This window comes from Oncorhynchus tshawytscha, linkage group LG09, assembly GCF_018296145.1.
Source record: "Oncorhynchus tshawytscha isolate Ot180627B linkage group LG09, Otsh_v2.0, whole genome shotgun sequence".
Classification (NCBI taxonomy): Eukaryota; Metazoa; Chordata; class Actinopteri; order Salmoniformes; family Salmonidae; genus Oncorhynchus; species Oncorhynchus tshawytscha.
The window spans coordinates 11,464,482-11,481,861 of NC_056437.1; the positions used below are offsets into that span (position 1 = coordinate 11,464,482).

The following is a 17,380-nucleotide window of genomic DNA, read 5'->3' on the forward strand; positions in this document are numbered from 1 at the left end:
ATTCTGGGACCCCTGCCCAGGCCTGTCGGGCCATGCCACGGTCTTTGTGTACTGGGGGCTAGGCTGGGAGCAGAGCTGTTCCTCACCTGCATCATTCTATAGTGTATAGAGAGAGAGAGAGAGAGAGAGAGAGAGAATCCCTGCCTGTAAATGTTACTTTAAACTTCCCAGGGCTCAGAGTTCACCCTGAGACTCAGTACACACACAAGAGGTAGATGGTACTCTAATTAACATGCGGAGGTGGTGGCACCTCTGTGGACTTTGATCATTACAGATGGACAGATATCTGCTACAACACTCATTTACTTCTAGTCTTTGAGCACTACCTCTGTTCTTAATTTGTATTCCTGTGGGACTCTTTTTCAAACTCTCTAAAGGTAATCTTGTGAATTTGAAGGGATTTCAGGGTTGTATTTTCCTACGCTGCTTAAAGTGGATGAAGTATCAATCACATTCTGATGCTACAATGATGCAATGTTTCACTCTTTTTTCATCTTAAAGGAAGAAAGGTTACGTCTGTGAGCTCCCGTTGGTTTCTGTTCTAAATCAGAGACAACATTAGGGCAATTATACAAGCCATAGATAGAGACACAGATAAGGGCAGCACATTGCACAAATTACATAATTAAAATAATTGCACCTCTTTTCCAATTAAATGTAAAGCAGACTGAGATATTGATGTATTTCTTCAGCTAAATCTGACCTTTCCTTTGTTTGCCCTGGACATGACCACAGCTAACAATAACAGCTATAGAACCTTGCCAATGATCAGAATATCATGGAGGAAACATGTGAATATTTCAAATTCATAACAACTGACTCCACAGAGCATGGAGGCTGTGTATCTGAAAATATGATTAATTTAACTAGGCAAGACAGTTAAGAACAAATTATTATTTACATTGACGGCCTACCCCGGCCAAAGCCAAACGACGCTTGGCCAATTGTGCGCCGCCCTATGGGACTCACAATCACAGCCAGATGTGATACAGTCTGGATTTGAACCAGGGACTGTAGTGACACACCTTGCACTGAGATGCAGTACCTTAGACCAATGCTGCACTCGGGAGATACATTACTTGTATGAACTAAAAGTGGCTTTAACTAAAAAAGGTTATTAACTAAAAGGTTTATCACACAGATGTTTACAAATGTCCAAGTTGTTGTATTTCGGTTGTGATAAGAACGACAACAAGGCAGATTAAAGTGCAAGTGAACATTTCCTTTACAATAGAATGAAAGTATTCACAAGAGGCAGTGTTTGCAGCAAAAAGCATTCCATTTAGACATTCCTGCATTCAAGTGCATTTTCTTAAGCATAAATATAATAGAAGACCTGAGTAATAATTATATAAATTGTCATGTAAAATCTTAAAACATTTCATAGTAGGAAATGTACGGGTACATAAAACAGAATATATTATTATTAATATACAGATAAATAGTGGCTGATCAGCATCAGGGACAGTATTTTTCACCAAAACTCCGTAGAAAACAGGATGCATCATCGCAGAATTAGAAAAGGATTATAAAGCTACATTACTGTATAATATATTAAAATCAGCACATATTCTATTGCTCTCATTCTGGAGTGAGACAGACAGACACAATTTGCTTCCTACTCCTCCCGCTCACCCATAACCGTTCAATATTTGAAGATCTGAAGGTTCTGGACAGGTATACAATGAACATAAGCAGTGTAGTGGTGAAGCTTCTACCATATTGCTTCCACCTTACAGATCTACAAACATCAAAGGGTTAGGACAAAAAAAGGTGTGGTAGCAAATTGGGACCTATCACAGGATGACAGTGCCACAGGACACAGAGAATAGATTGTCCTAGCCAGGGTAAGAAGGGCCGTACAGAATATAAATATAATTTATAGAATGGACAGCCCCATTAAGTGCACCCATGGCTTTACCAGTGAAATTGCAGTGTGCTAAACAACTGTCCGGTCTATAGATTCTATTTATATACAGTACAATGCAGTATAAGGGCTCTAGTCACTCTTCTTGCAGCTCTCTGTCTCAGTGCTCTCCGACTGCACTTTGGCCTTCTTTGGTGAGCCCTTTCCCCTGTTGTGTGCTGCAGTCTTGGACGAGGACCCTGGGGCCTTGGAGGTCTCAGGGACCGCTGCTCTGTCCAAACTCTCACCGGTGCCCTTCTTCACTACAGAGGTCTTGGTCTCAGAGGTGAAGGATGGCGACGGCCCGGCAAAGAACGTGCGGTGCACAACAGACTCGATGGGAGCGAAGGGCGAAGAGGAGGAGCCGGTCAGCGTCATACTTGTCTGTGGGGGAAAACGAATAGATGGAAGGATTTAAAGAGATAGAGAGACAGGATGGAGTGATGAGAATGACTACAACAGTGACTAATAAAGAAGTAGACAAGATGTATCGTATGATTTATCAGATTAAATGTAACTTTAATGAATTGATGGGAGAACTCTAATCGAACAGTTGGGCGAATTCTGAGAACCTGTGATTAGATTTGCAAGATGTCAAGAGCAGGAGACATCACTCATTGTGAGAGGATGGAGGAGGAATGATGCAACGAGAAGAAAATGATGCAAAATTCTCCTGCTAGAGGCAATACCAGACTAAAGTTGAGTCATAACTAAATATAAGTATAAGATAGGTCATTCAAATAACATGGACTGGATGTTGTGAGACAGTCAACATGGAGAAAGAATGTTTTTGATTGCCATAAACATTATGTATTGGGAGGATTCCCAGATCAAGATTGAAGCCATTTCTGGACTAAAAAGTAGTTGAGATTCTCCATTGAGTATGCTTTTTGGTCCAGGTGTAGGCTTTATCTATCTTGATCCCAGATCTGATTGTGCCACAATGACCATAGGAGTTGGCTATATAGCACAAACAGATCTGGGACTACGCTTGATCTGGGTCCATGAAACTGGCCCTATGTCTTTGTAGAGGCCCTGCCCTGTGAGTGTTAGGGTTGAGGGATAGGGCTAGGGTTAGGATCAGGTTAGTGACTGACTTTGTTGACAACAGTGAAGACGGTGTACAGCAGCATGAGGTGGTGCTTCTGGATGGCCAGGTACTGGGTCTGCTGCAGGGCGAACAGCACTGCTCCTATCAGGGTGATCTTAGTAGGGCTGCACACAGTCAGAGGTCAGTCAGGTCAGTAACTTCATCATTATGGCTATGAACAGATCTCTCTCTATTTTTTCATTCATTTTATTTCACCTTTATTTAACCAGGTAGGCCAGTTGAGAACAAGTTCTCATTTACAACTGCGACCTGGCCAAGATAAAGCAAAGCAGTGCGACAAAAACAACACAGAGTTACACATGGGATAAACAAACATACAGTCAATAACACAATAGAAAAATCTGTATACAGTGTGTGCAAAATAAATAAGGAGGTAAGGCAATAAATAGGCCAATAGTGGCAAAGTAATTACAATTTAGCAGTTTACACTGGAGTGATAGATGTGCAGACGACGATGTGCAAGTAGAAATACTGGTGTGCAAAAGAGCAGAAAAACTAAAACAAATATGGGGATGAGGTAGGTAGCTGGTTGGATGAGCTAATTACAGATGAGCTGTGTACAGCTGCAGTGATCGGTAAGCTGCTCTGACAGCTGACGCTTAAAGTTAGTGAGGGAGATATAAGTCTCCAACTTCAGCGATTTTTGCATTCGTTCCAGTCATTGGCAGCAGAAGGAAGTGGAAGGAAAGGCGGCCAAAGCAGGTGTTGGCTTTGGGGATGACCAGTGAAATATACCTGATGGAGCGCGTGCTACAGGTGGGTTTTGCTATGGAGACCAGTGAGCTGAGATATTTACCTAGCAAAGACTTATCGATGACCTGGAGCCAGTGGGTTTGGTGACATATATGTAGCGAGGACCAGCCAACGAAAGCATACAGGTCGCAGTGGTGGGCAGTATATGGGGCTTTGGTGACAAAACGGATGGCACTGTGATAGACTGCATCCAATTTGCTGAGTAGAGTGTTGGAGGCTATTTTGTAAATGACATCGCCGAAGTCAAGGATCGGTAGGATAGTCAGTTTTACGAGGGTATGTTTGGCAGCATGAGTGAAGGAGGCTTTGTTGCGAAATAGGAAGCCGATTCTAGATTTAACTTTGGATTGGAGATGCTTCTCCAGGTTAATTTCTCTGTAGGTAATGGCGTTGTTATGGAAGGTTTGGGAATCGCTTCCTTTTAGGTGGTTGTAGAATTAAACGGCTCTTTTCTAGATTTTGATAATTAGCGGATGTCGGCCTAATTCTTCTTTGCATGCATTCTTTGGTGGGTAACTGATTCAAGTATTTTTTGCCAGATCCTAATTGGTATGTCGAATTTTATGTTCCTTTGAATGGCATAGAAGGCCCTTCTTGCCTTGTCTACTCAGCTCATTTACAGCTTTGTGGATGTTTAGGCCAAGGTATATATAGTTGTTTGTGTGCTCTAGGGCAATGGTGTCTTACTGAGATTAACTGTCAGGCCCAGGTCTGACAGAAGATCTAGGTCGGTCTCTCTCTCTCTCTCTCTCTCTCTCTCTCCAATTACATAATTTGGTTTCTGTGTACAACATTACACAGACTTAGCCTGGTCTCAGATCAGTTTGTGCTGTAAAGCCTACATCAGCGGTATCAAACTCATTCCACCGGGGGGCTGAGTGTCTGCAGGTTTTTCTTTTTTTCTTTCAAATAAGACCTAGAAAACCAGGTAAGGGGGGTTCCATAGTAATTAATGACCTTAATTTATCAATCAAGTACAAGGGTGGAGCGAAAACCCGCAGACACTCGACCCTCCATGGAATGAGTTTGACACGTCATTGTAGCAACAGTCATCAAAATTGTCAACTGGTCTTTTTAAACAATTGTAATAAACGCAACAGTTGGACAATGGATGAAGATACTCCAAACCTTCTAACAAATAATGAGTCCAGGGTTTTGTTTGAATTCAGATATTCAAATTTGTCAAATGTATTATTTTATTTTTTATCTTAGATTGCAGTCATATATACATTTTGTAATGTTATGAGGTATTTTGTGTTAAAATAAAGAAAATTATATGTGCTTCATTTGCATAAACACCCCGGTGTATTTGCGTATTTGCATACATTAACGTAAAGGGGTGGGGCGTGGCTGAAACCACCAAAACCTTGCTCTATCTAGGGGCCTAGGCCTACATGCAACACCTGTGCTGTATAGACTGCGTCATGAATTACTGTTGTTGTCACGTTCTGCTGCATAATTCAACAAGGTGTGTCAACAGCCAGATGCCCTCAGATTAAAAATCAACATGCTTGGCTCTAGATTACACCTATCAACATGTATACAGTCTTTCCAATGTTCACTACAATCTGAATGTTCATTTTCGGGAAGTAGCTTTCATTTCAAGGCATTTCATTGGTAATCATTTCAAGTATATTAAATTATTACTTTTTTCAAATCCACAAAAAATAACACCCATAAAAATTAAGTTATCTTTCTTCTCGTGTAAGTGTCGAGATGATGCGTTAAATCCCGACTAAGCTTTATCGTTCTTATAGAGGCAACGGAAAGACAATGTATTCCATTGAGTCCATTTCAGCCATTACTGGGATGTGTTTGACAGGTCATTACAAATCTTTACGTGGTCGTAAAGTTAACGGGGGAAAAACATGACAGAAGTATGAAAGAGTAGCAGGAGTAAAATGAATGCAATGAATCCAGCGAGATTTAAATGACAAGTGGATTTTGCACAGGAAATAGATGGCTGAAAAAAGACAGATCCTCAGGAGGGCGGGTCATGCGCGTTGCTAGTCATTGTCATGCCGAACATAGGAGTTTGCTATAAACAACACAAACAGACGTGGGACCAGACTAACACAGACACTCAACACATTATTCTATCCTCCTTCTAACTGATCCTACAGTACGAGGCCTCAGAGAGGAGGAGACATACTAACTGATCCTACAGTACGAGGCCTCAGAGAGGAGGGGACATACTAACTGATCCTACAGTACGAGGCCTCAGAGAGGAGGGGACATACTAACATCCCAGTACGAGGCCTCAGAGAGGAGGGGACATACTAACTGATCCTACAGTACGAGGCCTCAGAGAGGAGGAGACATACTAACTGATCCTACAGTACGAGGCCTCAGAGAGGAGGAGACATACTAACTGATCCTACAGTACGAGGCCTCAGAGAGGAGGGGACATACTAACATCCTACAGTACGAGGCCTCAGAGAGGAGGGGACATACTAACTGATCCTACAGTACGAGGCCTCAGAGAGGAGGAGACATACTAACTGATCCTACAGTACGAGGCCTCAGAGAGGAGGGGACATACTAACATCCTACAGTACGAGGCCTCAGAGAGGAGGGGACATACTAACTGATCCTACAGTACGAGGCCTCAGAGAGGAGGAGACATACTAACTGATCCTACAGTACGAGGCCTCAGAGAGGAGGAGACATACTAACTGATCCTACAGTACGAGGCCTCAGAGAGGAGGGGACATACTAACATCCTCAGTACGAGGCCTCAGAGAGGAGGGGACATACTAACTGATCCTACAGTACGAGGCCTCCTCTAACTGATCCTACAGTACGAGGCCTCAGAGAGGAGGGGACATACTAACTGATCCTACAGTACGAGGCCTCAGAGAGGAGGGGACATACTAACTGATCCTACAGTACGAGGCCTCAGAGAGGAGGGGACATACTAACTGATCCTACAGTACGAGGCCTCAGAGAGGAGGGGACATACTAACTGATCCTACAGTACGAGGCCTCAGAGAGGAGGGGACATACTAACTGATCCTACAATACGAGGCCTCAGGGAGGAGGGGACATACTAACTGATCCTACAATACGAGGCCTCAGAGAGGAGGGGACATACTAACTGATCCTACAGTACGAGGCCTCAGAGAGGAGGAGACATACTAACTGATCCTATAGTTCAAGCCCTGGGAGAGCAGGGGAATTACTAACTGATCCTACAGTACGAGCTCTGGGAGAGGGGACTTACTAGGTCATCTTGAGAAGCTCATTGGTTTCTGGCTTCCAGACTCCTCTGACCAGCTGTTCAAAATTACTGATCAGACCTCCTCCAGCACCTGAAGAGAAAGAGATACGACCCTGCGTCATTGTCCTGGACTGGTAGAACATCTTTATAGACCCGTTTGTGCTGTCTGGCTCCTATGGTCTGTTTGGCATAAAAAGGAGTTTGCTATAAAGCACAAACAGATCTGAAACCAGGCTAGTAGCTGAATAGCCTTAATGTCTAATAACAACTCAACAAAGTCAAATCAGATAGCTCTATTTCTTTGTGATGTGTAAGGGCTGCTTGCTATTCAAAGCACAGGTCTGAACAGCGAAACTATAATCTACAGGATTACAATTAGTGTCAATGCAACCTCATGTTATTTAGAAGCATTCGTATGGACCAAAAGGTCAGGACTAATAACCACAATAGTAATGAGTTTAATTTCCATTACATTCCTGAAACTTGTCTTGTTGATTACCAACACCCCCCCCCCCCAAATTGATTTATAACCAATTTATATTAAATGTGTGAGAGAGAGTTTATATATCTGCGTGTGTGTACTAGATCTGGCCATATCTTCCACATGCTTGTACATGCACAGTGCTACCGGTGATGTAGTGGTAAAAAATAAAAATAGGTGGGTAAACTCTGACTGTCGGTTGCAGTGGAAGAGGTAACGCTGCCTATACTTTCAATGCATTTTCCTGCAAAAGGTGGATAAACTGTATTTACTCTGAACTACACCACTGTGTAGTGGTTCCCTAGCATAGCGCATGGTGGCCAGAGGTTCACAGAATCAAATCAAATTGTATTTGTCACTTGCGCAACAACAGGTATAGGTAGACCTTACAGTGAAATGCTTACTTACAAGCCCTTAATCTGTATGGTTGTGTGCATTGCATTCACAACATATACACAAAAGTATATGGACACCTGCTTGTCGAACATCTCATTCCAAAATCATGATCCGATTAGGTCTGGCCCGCAGTCGGCGTTACAATTAATCCCAAAAGTGTTCGTGGGGTTGAGGTCAGGGCTCTGTGCAGGCCAGTCAAGTTCTTCACACCGATATTGACAAACCATTTCTGTATGGACCTCGCATTGTGCACTGGGGCATTATTATACTGAAACAGGAAAGGACCTTCCCCAAACTGTTGGTAGCAAAGTTGGAAGCACAGAATAGTCTAGAATGTCATTGTATGCTTTAGAGTTAAGATTTCCCTTCACTGGAACTAAGGGGCCTAGCTCGAACCATGAAAAACAGCCCCAGACCGTTATTCCTTCTCCACCAAACTTTACAGTTGACTCTATGCATTCGGGCAGGTTGTGCATCCACCAAACCCAGATTCCTCCGTCGTACTGCCAGATGGTGAAGCGTGATTCATCACATCTCGAGAATCCAATGGCAGCGAGCGTTACACCACTCCAGCCGACACTTGGCATTGCGCATGGTGAACTTAGGCTTGTGTGCAGCTGCTCGGCCATGGAAACTCATTTCATGAAGCTCCCGATGAACAGTTCTTGTGCTGACGTTGCTTCCAGAGGCAGTTTGGAACTCGGTAGTGAGTGATGCAACCAAGGACAGACGATTTTTATTCGCTACGCACTTCAGCACTCTGTGGTCTCATTCTGTGAGCTTGTGTGGCCTACCACTTCGAGGCTGAGCCGTTGTTGCTCCTAGACGTTTCCACTTCACAATAACAGCACTTACAGTTGACCGGGGCAGATCTAGCAGGTCAGAAATTTGACGAACTGACTTGTTGGAAAGGTGGCATCCTATGACGGGGCCACATTGAAAGTCACTGAAAGTCCATTCTACTGCCAATTTTTGTCTATAAAGATTCCATGACTGTGTGCTCGATTTTATTCACCTGTCAGCAACGGGTGTGGCTGAAATAGCCTAATCCAATAACTTGAAGGGGTGTCCACATACCATGTCATGTACTTGTCAGTATACAATAAACAAAGGTACTTACCTTAAAAACAAATTATACTATACCATGAAGAGAGACTTGTCTGTATATATATACAGTATATATTTAAAAAAGTGATATTCCTACCTTTAGCCCATCCTATAGCGATCATCACCAGCAGTCCATCCTTGTACTTGCTGTGTGCCTCAGCCACGCCCCCCAGGACTTTCCATGTGCGGGTCACCTCCTTCATGCCCGTCAGCACCAGACGCACAGGGAAGAGGGCAGTACAGGAGTACACCATGTCCTGGGGGCAGTAGAACACCAGGTACCTAGAATATAAGACACATAGACTTCATTCCCCCCCCCAATGTTGTTATGAATATCACGATCAACAACAGAATAAACAAATTTTGAATTACATTCATTCTAATGACATTTCTCAACACCTAATGTCAAGCAAATTACACTCACTGGAGTATCTGACATAGGCTTTGAAAAATCTGGCTACCAGTCAATAGGCTACCAGTCAATAGGCTACCAGTCAATAGGCTACCAGTCAATAGACTACATAGACTACCAGTCAATAGGCTACCAGTCAATAGGCTACCAGTCAATAGACTACATAGGCTACAAGTCAATAGGCTACCAGCCAATAGGCTACCAGTCAATAGGCTACCAGTCAATAGGCTACCAGTCAATAGGCTACCAGTCAATAGACTACCAGTCAATAGACTACCAGTCAATAGACTACCAGTCAATAGACTACCAGTCAATAAACTACATAGGCTACCAGTCAATAGACTGCCAGTCAATAGGCTACCTGTCAATAGGCTACCAGTCAACAGGCTACCTGTCAATAGGCTACCAGTCAATAGACTACCAGTCAATAGGCTACCAGTCAATAGACTACCAGTCAATAGACTACCAGTCAATAGGCTGCATAGGCTACCAGTCAATAGACTACCAGTCAATAGACTACCAGTCAATAGGCTACCAGTCAATAGACTACCAGTCAATAGACTACCAGTCAATAGGCTGCATAGGCTACCAGTCAATAGACTACCAGTCAATAGGCTACCAGTCAACAGGCTACCTGTCAATAGGCTACCAGTCAACAGGCTACCTGTCAATAGGCTACCAGTCAATAGACTACCAGTCAATAGGCTACCAGTCAATAGACTACCAGTCAATAGACTACCAGTCAATAGGCTACCTGTCAATAGACTACCAGTCAATAGGCTACCAGTCAATAGGCTACCAGTCAATAGGCTACCAGTCAATAGGCTACCTGTCAATAGGCTACCTGTCAATAGGCTACCTGTCAATAGGCTACCTGTCAATAGGCTACCAGTCAATAGACTACCAGTCAACAGGCTACCAGTCAATAGGCTACCAGTGCGGCAAGTGGTGCTGGCTGCTGGTAAGCTTTCTTGACTTAATACATTTTTGCCAACACATGGCTAACCTTTGTTTACCAGCTAAACAGCTGCTCTTAATGAAAATGCCTATAAACTTAACTTAAACTTAACGTAACTCCTATGTTAGAGTTCATCCTTCCTCTTCCAATTATGCTGAACAAAAATATAAACGCAACAAGTAAAGGGTTGGTCCTATGTTTCATGAGCTGAAATAAAAAGAATTCTGACAAAAAGCTTATTTCTCTCAAATGTATTTATTTAACGAGGCAAGTCAGTTAAGAACTAATTCTTATTTTCAATGATGGCCTTGGAACAGTGGGTTAACTGGTCTAGGAACAGTGGGTTAACTGGTCTAGGAACAGTGGGTTAACTGGTCTAGGAACAGTGGGGTAACTGGTCTAGGAACAGTGGGTTAACTGGTCTAGGAACAGTGGGTTAACTGGCCTAGGAACAGTGGGTTAACTGGTCTAGGAACAGTGGGTTAACTGGTCTAGGAACAGTGGGTTAACTGGTCTAGCAACAGTGGGTTAACTGGCCTAGGAACAGTGGGTCAACTGGCCTAGGAACAGTGGGTCTAGGAACAGTGGGTTAACTGGCCTAGGAACAGTGGGTTAACTGGCCTAGGAACAGTGGGTTAACTGGCCTAGGAACAGTGGGTTAACTGGTCTAGGAACAGTGGGTTAACTGGTCTAGGAACAGTGGGTCAACTGGTCTAGGAACAGTGGGTTAACTGGTCTAGGAACAGTGGGTTAACTGCCTTGTTCAGGGGCAGAACGACAGATTTTTGCCTTGGCAGCTCGGGGATTCGATCGATCAACCTTTCGGTTAATGGCCCAATGCTCTAACCACTAGGCTACCTGTTAGTGAGCATTTATCCTTTTCCAATATAATCAATCCACCTGACAGATATGGCATATCAAGAAGCTGATTAAACACCATGATCATTACACCGGTGCACCGTCTGCTGGGGACAATAAAAGGCCACTTTAAAATGTGCAGCTGTGTCACACAACACCACAGATGTCTCTAGTTGAGGGAGCGTGCGATTTGCATGCTGACTGCAGGAATGTCCACCAGAGCTGTTGCCAGAGAATTGAATGTTCATTTCTCTACCACGCCAGGACCTCCACATCCGGCTTCTTCACCTGCGGGACCCCTGCCCAGTCATGTGAAATCCATAGATTAGGGCCTAATTAATGTATATATATTGACTGATTTCCTTATATGAACTGTAACTCAGTAAAATCTTTGAAATTGTTGCATGTTGCTTTTATATTTATGAGGAGGTAAAAACTACTGTCTCTATTTATTTGAAAATGTTGATTCTTCCCCTGATGATAAGACAAGACGTGACGATTTTTCGAACATATAATGTGACTCCCTTGGTCGCCGGGCAAGAATATATACCGTCAGGAAGTAGTAAACTGAATAAATACAATATTCACGTCCCACTGGAGAACAAATCAATCCTTCAATGCCTGACAAATACTGCACAGTTGACAAAGTTACAATGTGTGCAGCATTTTTTTTTTTTATAAAAAAAAAAAGCAAATACTGATGATTCTGTTTTGGGTTTTCTATGATGTGCATTGCCTGGCTTGAGCTTGTGTGTTGATATGATACAGTGATTCATCGTCTCAGGCTGGAGCATGGCTAATGGCTGAGTAACTGGCTTATTGTCCATTCCTCTGTGGGGTCATTTACCCGCTCATTTGTATATTCTGTCACACTAGCGCATAGTCACAATCATCCAATGTGGGTGCTATCTAAATCAGAGGAGGTTGGTGGGAGGAGCTATAGGAGGACAGGATTATTGTAATGGCTAGAATGGAATGGTTTCAAACACATCAAACAAATGGATGCCACATGTTTGACTCCATTCCATTAATTCCATTCCAACCATTACAATGAGCCCGTCCTCAAATAGCTCCACTCACCAGCTTCCACTGATCAAAATATCCCTAATATGGCTACTACTTAGTTGTATTTTAGTAGGGATCCCCATTAGCTGCTCTCAAGGCAGAAACCACTCTTCCATTTTACTTATACAGTATAATGCAAAAGGTAACCAGAACCTGACAAACACAGGTTCTTAAATATCCATATCTAATTTAAATATTGGATTGAGACAAAATAAACAATCTATGTGTAAATTAAATATTGGATTGAGACAAAATAAACAAACAATCTAGTTCAACAGTCAGTAAGCTACTCTATAAAAAAATACTGGCAGAAACTCAAACAGGAAGTATCCATGCTAAGGTATGTTCAACGTTGGTCTGACCAATCGGAATGCATGCTTCAAGATCATTTTGATCACGTGTACTGGGATATGTTCCGGGTTGCCTCTGAGAATAACATTGATGTATACACGGACACGGTGACTGAGTTTATCAGGAAGTGTATAGGGGATGTTGTTCCCACTGTGACTTTTAAAACCTACCAAAACCAAGAAATGTGGATAGAGGTGATAGAGCAACGACCCTGGAATAAAAAACATAATGTGTAGCGTAGAGAGAGGGTTGGTTTTACAGGTTTACTCGCTCTGGATTGTCAGTATTGCATGTGTTCTTGGCTGTTGTGTCGTGGTTGTGTCGGAATCGATTGTGAGTTGAACTTGAGTATGCCTTCCCATAAGGGAGACCCCGGGGTTGGCTTGCGGTCGGCTCTGGCACAGCCATGGCACGACACAACAGGATATAATGTGATACCTAAGACAAATTTTGACTTGCAGTCATTAGCGGCTGTTTGAATTTATGTTCCTTTTTTTTTGTCAGAATACAACAGGTTATAATGAGGACTACATGAAATATGTCTTGCATGTAATGGACCATTTTTTTTTTTTAGTCTTGTGATATATTTAGGTTGTTTTCTCTTCTTTTTTTCATATATTTACATTTTTTTTATGAACAATTGCATCCAATAAACTGAACAGGCTGGACTCACATGCTTATAGCCTTGCTAGAACTTTCAAATATGAGCAGGCATGTATAAGATTGTGCTGTTATTATCTATATTGCTATAATCTATTATTGTTTTATTTTTTTTGTTACTATTTTTCCATGTTATTTGTTTAGTTCTCTTAGGCATTCTCATAGACAATTATGTTATTATGGGACTGCCCATATTTCCCTCTGGCCAATGCAAATTGGTGGCCAAGTGTATGCCTTAGGACGCAAAGGTGCGTCATAAGTCAGGGAGATGATCTGATGGTCTTAGTGACAACAGACCTAGATATGGGGGGAGGTTTTAGTGGGTGGAATATTAGGACAATTGGATGTTTACCAAGTTGCAGCTACAGTATGCTTAACAGTGCACATTATTATGGTACAGCTATATGGACACTTAATCATCGTGGCGCTTTTTAATGGTAAGTTTACAAACATTGGTTGTGGTAAGTATAATTGACACTTGGGTATCGTTATGGTAAGTGGGGAAATAAGTATTGCAAGTTATAATTGTAATGGCTTAGCAGATCATAAAAAAAGAAGATCCATTTTTACATGGCATTCAGTATAATACTCATCATTAAAACAAAAGTAGTTTAGGTCAAAAGAGATGAGACTAATAAAGGAAATTGATGAAGTAAAACCACAGGTAGATGGAAATGCAAACTGTACTATAGAGGCACAAAATAGGTTAGAGGAAAAACTAAAAGAAACCCAGGGACTTATTCAAGAATGATCAAGTGTAATGTATTCCAAAAATAAAGTGAATTGGATGGAAAATGGGGGGAAAATTCACAACATTTTCCTTGAATCTTCAACACAGAAATTCTACCAAAAATCATTTACAGAAACGTTACAAATGATGGAGTTATCCATGATTCACCAAATTATATTTTGAACGAGGAAGCAAAATATTTTAAGCATATGTTTTCTTTTCAGTCTCCTCCATTTCCACTGATTGATGTTAACTGTAAGGATTTATTTCCTAATAATAATAATGTAAAATTAACACATTTACAGAAAGACTGGTGTGAAGGTCAATTTACAGCTGAGGATCTGAGGCAATGAAATCTTTTCAGTCTGGAAAAACACCAGGGCTTGACAGTATACCAGTAGAGGTACAGTTGAAGTCAGAAGTTTACTTACACATAGGTTGGAGTCATTAAAACTCGTTTTTCAACCACTACACAAATTTCTGTTAACAAACTATAGTTTTGGCAAGTCGGTTAGGACATCTACTTTGTGCATGACACAAATAATTTTTCCAACAATTGTTTACAGACAGATTTTTTTCACTTATAATTCAGTGTATCACAATTCCAGTGGGTCAGAAGTTTACATACACTAAGTTGACTGTGCCTTTAAACAGCTTGGAAAATTCCAGAAAAGGATGTCATGGCTTTAGAAGCTTCTGATAGGCTAGTTGACATCATTGAGTCAATTTTATTTTATTTTTTACCTTTATTTAACTAGGCAAGTCAGTTAAGAACAAATTCTTATTTTCAATGACAGCCTAGGAACAGTGGGTTAACTGCCTGTTCAGGGGCAGAACGACAGATTGGTACCTTGTCAGCTCGGGGATTTGAACTTGCAACCTTTCGGTTACATAGTCCAACACTCTAACCACTAGGCTACCTTGCCATAAAATTGGAGGTGTACCTGTGGATGTATTTCAAGGTCTACCTTCAAACTCAAAGTCTCTTTGCTTGACATCATGGGAAAATCAAAAGAAAATCAGCCAAGACCTCAGAAAAGGCTACCCAAAACATTTGACCCAAGTTAAACAATTTAAAGTATGTAAACTTCTGACACACTGAGAATGTGAAATAAAGCTGAAATAAATCATTCTCTCTACTATTATTCTGACATTTCACATTCTTAAAATAAAGTGGTGATCCTAACTGACCAAAGACAGGGAATTTTTACTAGGATTATATGTAAGGAATTGTGAAAAACTGAGTTTAAATGTATTTGGCCAAGGTGTAATGTAAACTTCCAACTTCAACTCTATGTAAATGTGATATTTCAGTTTATTTAAAAAAATGTATTAGCAAAAACTTTTTGGTTTGTCATTATGGGGTAATGTGTGTAGATTAATGAGGGGAAAAAATGTTTTAATCAATTTTAGAATAAGACTGGAACCTAACAAAATGTGGGAAAAGTAAGGGGGTCTGAATATTTTCCGAAGACACTTTATACACTGTACTCTAATCAATGCCATCCTATTCAACTATTGCTCTATATATACTATTCTATCCTACGTATTCTACAGATATACCTACTCATTCAAGGGTTTTTCTTTAGTTTTACTACTTTCTACATTGTAGAATAATAGTGAAGACATCAAAACTATGAAATAACACATATGGAGTCATATAGGAACCAAAAAAAGTGTTAAACAAATCTAAATATATTTTATATTTGAGATTCTTAACATAACCACTATTTGCCTTGATGACAGCTTTGCACACTCTTGGTATTCTCTCAACCAGCTTCACCTGCAATGATTTTTCAGACAGTCTTGAAGGAGTTCCCACATATGTTGAGCACTTGTTGGCTGCTTTTCCTTCACTCTGCGGTCCGACTCATCCCAAACCATCTCAATTGGGTTGAGGTCAGGTGATTGTGGAGACCAGGTCATCTGATGCAGCACTCATCACTCTCCTCTGGTGGTGTATTTTTGGACAATGTCCTGTTGAAAAACAAATGAGTCCCACTAAGCCCAAACCAGATGGGATGAGGTATCACTGCAGAATTCTGTGGTAGCCATGCTGGTTAAATGTGCCTTGAATTCTAAATAAATCACATACAGTGTCACCAGCAAAGCACCCCCACACCATAACACCACCTCCTCCATGCTTCATGGTGGGAAATACACATGCAGAGATCATCCGTTCACCCACACCGCATCTCCCAAAGACACGGCGGTTGGAACCAAAAATCTCCAATTTGGACTCCTGACCAAAGGACATATTACCCCCGGTCTAATGTCCAATGCTCATGTTTCTTGGCCCAAGCAAGTCTCTTCTTCTTATTAGTGTCCTTAAGTCATTGTTTCTTTGCAGCAATTTGACCATGAAGGCCTGATTCACACAGTCTCCTCTGAACAGTTGATGTTGAGATGTGTCTATTACTTGAACTCAGTGAAGCATTTATCTGGGCTGCAATTTCTGAGGCTGGTAACTCTAATGAACTTATCCTCTGCAGCAGAGGTAACTCTGGGTCATCCATTCCTGTGGCGGTCCTCATGAGAGTCAGTTTAATCATAGTGCTTGATAGTTTTTGTGACTGCACTTGTAGAAACTTTCAAAGTTCTTGACATTTTCCGGATTGACTGACCTTCATGTCTTAAAGTAATGATGGACTGTTGTTTCTCTTTGCTTATTTGAGCTGTTCTTACCATAATATGAACTTTGTCTTTAACCAAATAGGGGTATCTTCTGTGTACCACCCCTACCTTGTCACAACACAACTGATTTGCTCAAACGCATTAAGAAAGAAAGAAATTACACAAATTAACTTAAGAAGGCACCCGTTAATTGAAATGCATTCCAGGTGACTACCTCATGAAGCTGGCTAAGAGAATGCCAAGAGTGTGCAAAGCTGTCATAAAGGCAAACGGTGGCTATTTGAAGAATCTCAAATATAAAATATACTTTGATTTGTTTAACACTTTGTTAAAAGTTTTGTTTTTTATATGATTACGTGTTATTTCATAGTTTTGATGTCTTCACTATTATTCTAGAATGTAGAAAATAGTAAAATAAAGACAAACCCTTTAATGAGTAGGTGTTCTAAAACTTTTGACCGGCAGTGTATACTAAATATTCTACCCACATACTGTCCATAATGTCTTTATACTGTATATATATATATTTATTCTCTGGACTCCGACATTGGTCACCCTAATATTTATATATTTATTAATTCCATTATTTTACTTTTAGATCTGTGTGTATTGTGGTGAATTGTTAGATATTACTGCCCTGCTGGAGCTAGGAACACAAACATTTCCCTACACCTACACTAACATCTGTTAAATATGTGTATGTGACCATTAGCTTTTGATTTGATTTGAAATACATGT

At 41.2% G+C, this 17,380-nt stretch overlaps 1 protein-coding gene across 3 annotated transcripts in view; it reads right to left on the reverse strand.

Annotated features, from left to right (window-relative positions):
* Nucleotides 1-1,201: 1,201 nt before the first annotated feature.
* The window catches only part of LOC112257369 (trimeric intracellular cation channel type B), a 44,619-nt gene continuing 28,440 nt past the window's right edge, over nucleotides 1,202-17,380 (reverse strand). For 2 of the 3 annotated variants that reach the window (XM_042326534.1, XM_042326536.1), the window contains 4 exons: nucleotides 9,072-9,277; nucleotides 6,994-7,081; nucleotides 3,004-3,121; nucleotides 1,202-2,290 (listed from right to left, as the gene is read on the reverse strand). In XM_042326534.1, the coding sequence (XP_042182468.1) occupies nucleotides 2,000-2,290; nucleotides 3,004-3,121; nucleotides 6,994-7,081; nucleotides 9,072-9,277 (703 nt within the window). In that variant the 3' untranslated portion in view covers nucleotides 1,202-1,999. The remainder of the gene's footprint in view (nucleotides 2,291-3,003; nucleotides 3,122-6,993; nucleotides 7,082-9,071; nucleotides 9,278-17,380) is intronic. The other variant, XM_042326535.1, reaches the window with a different exon arrangement.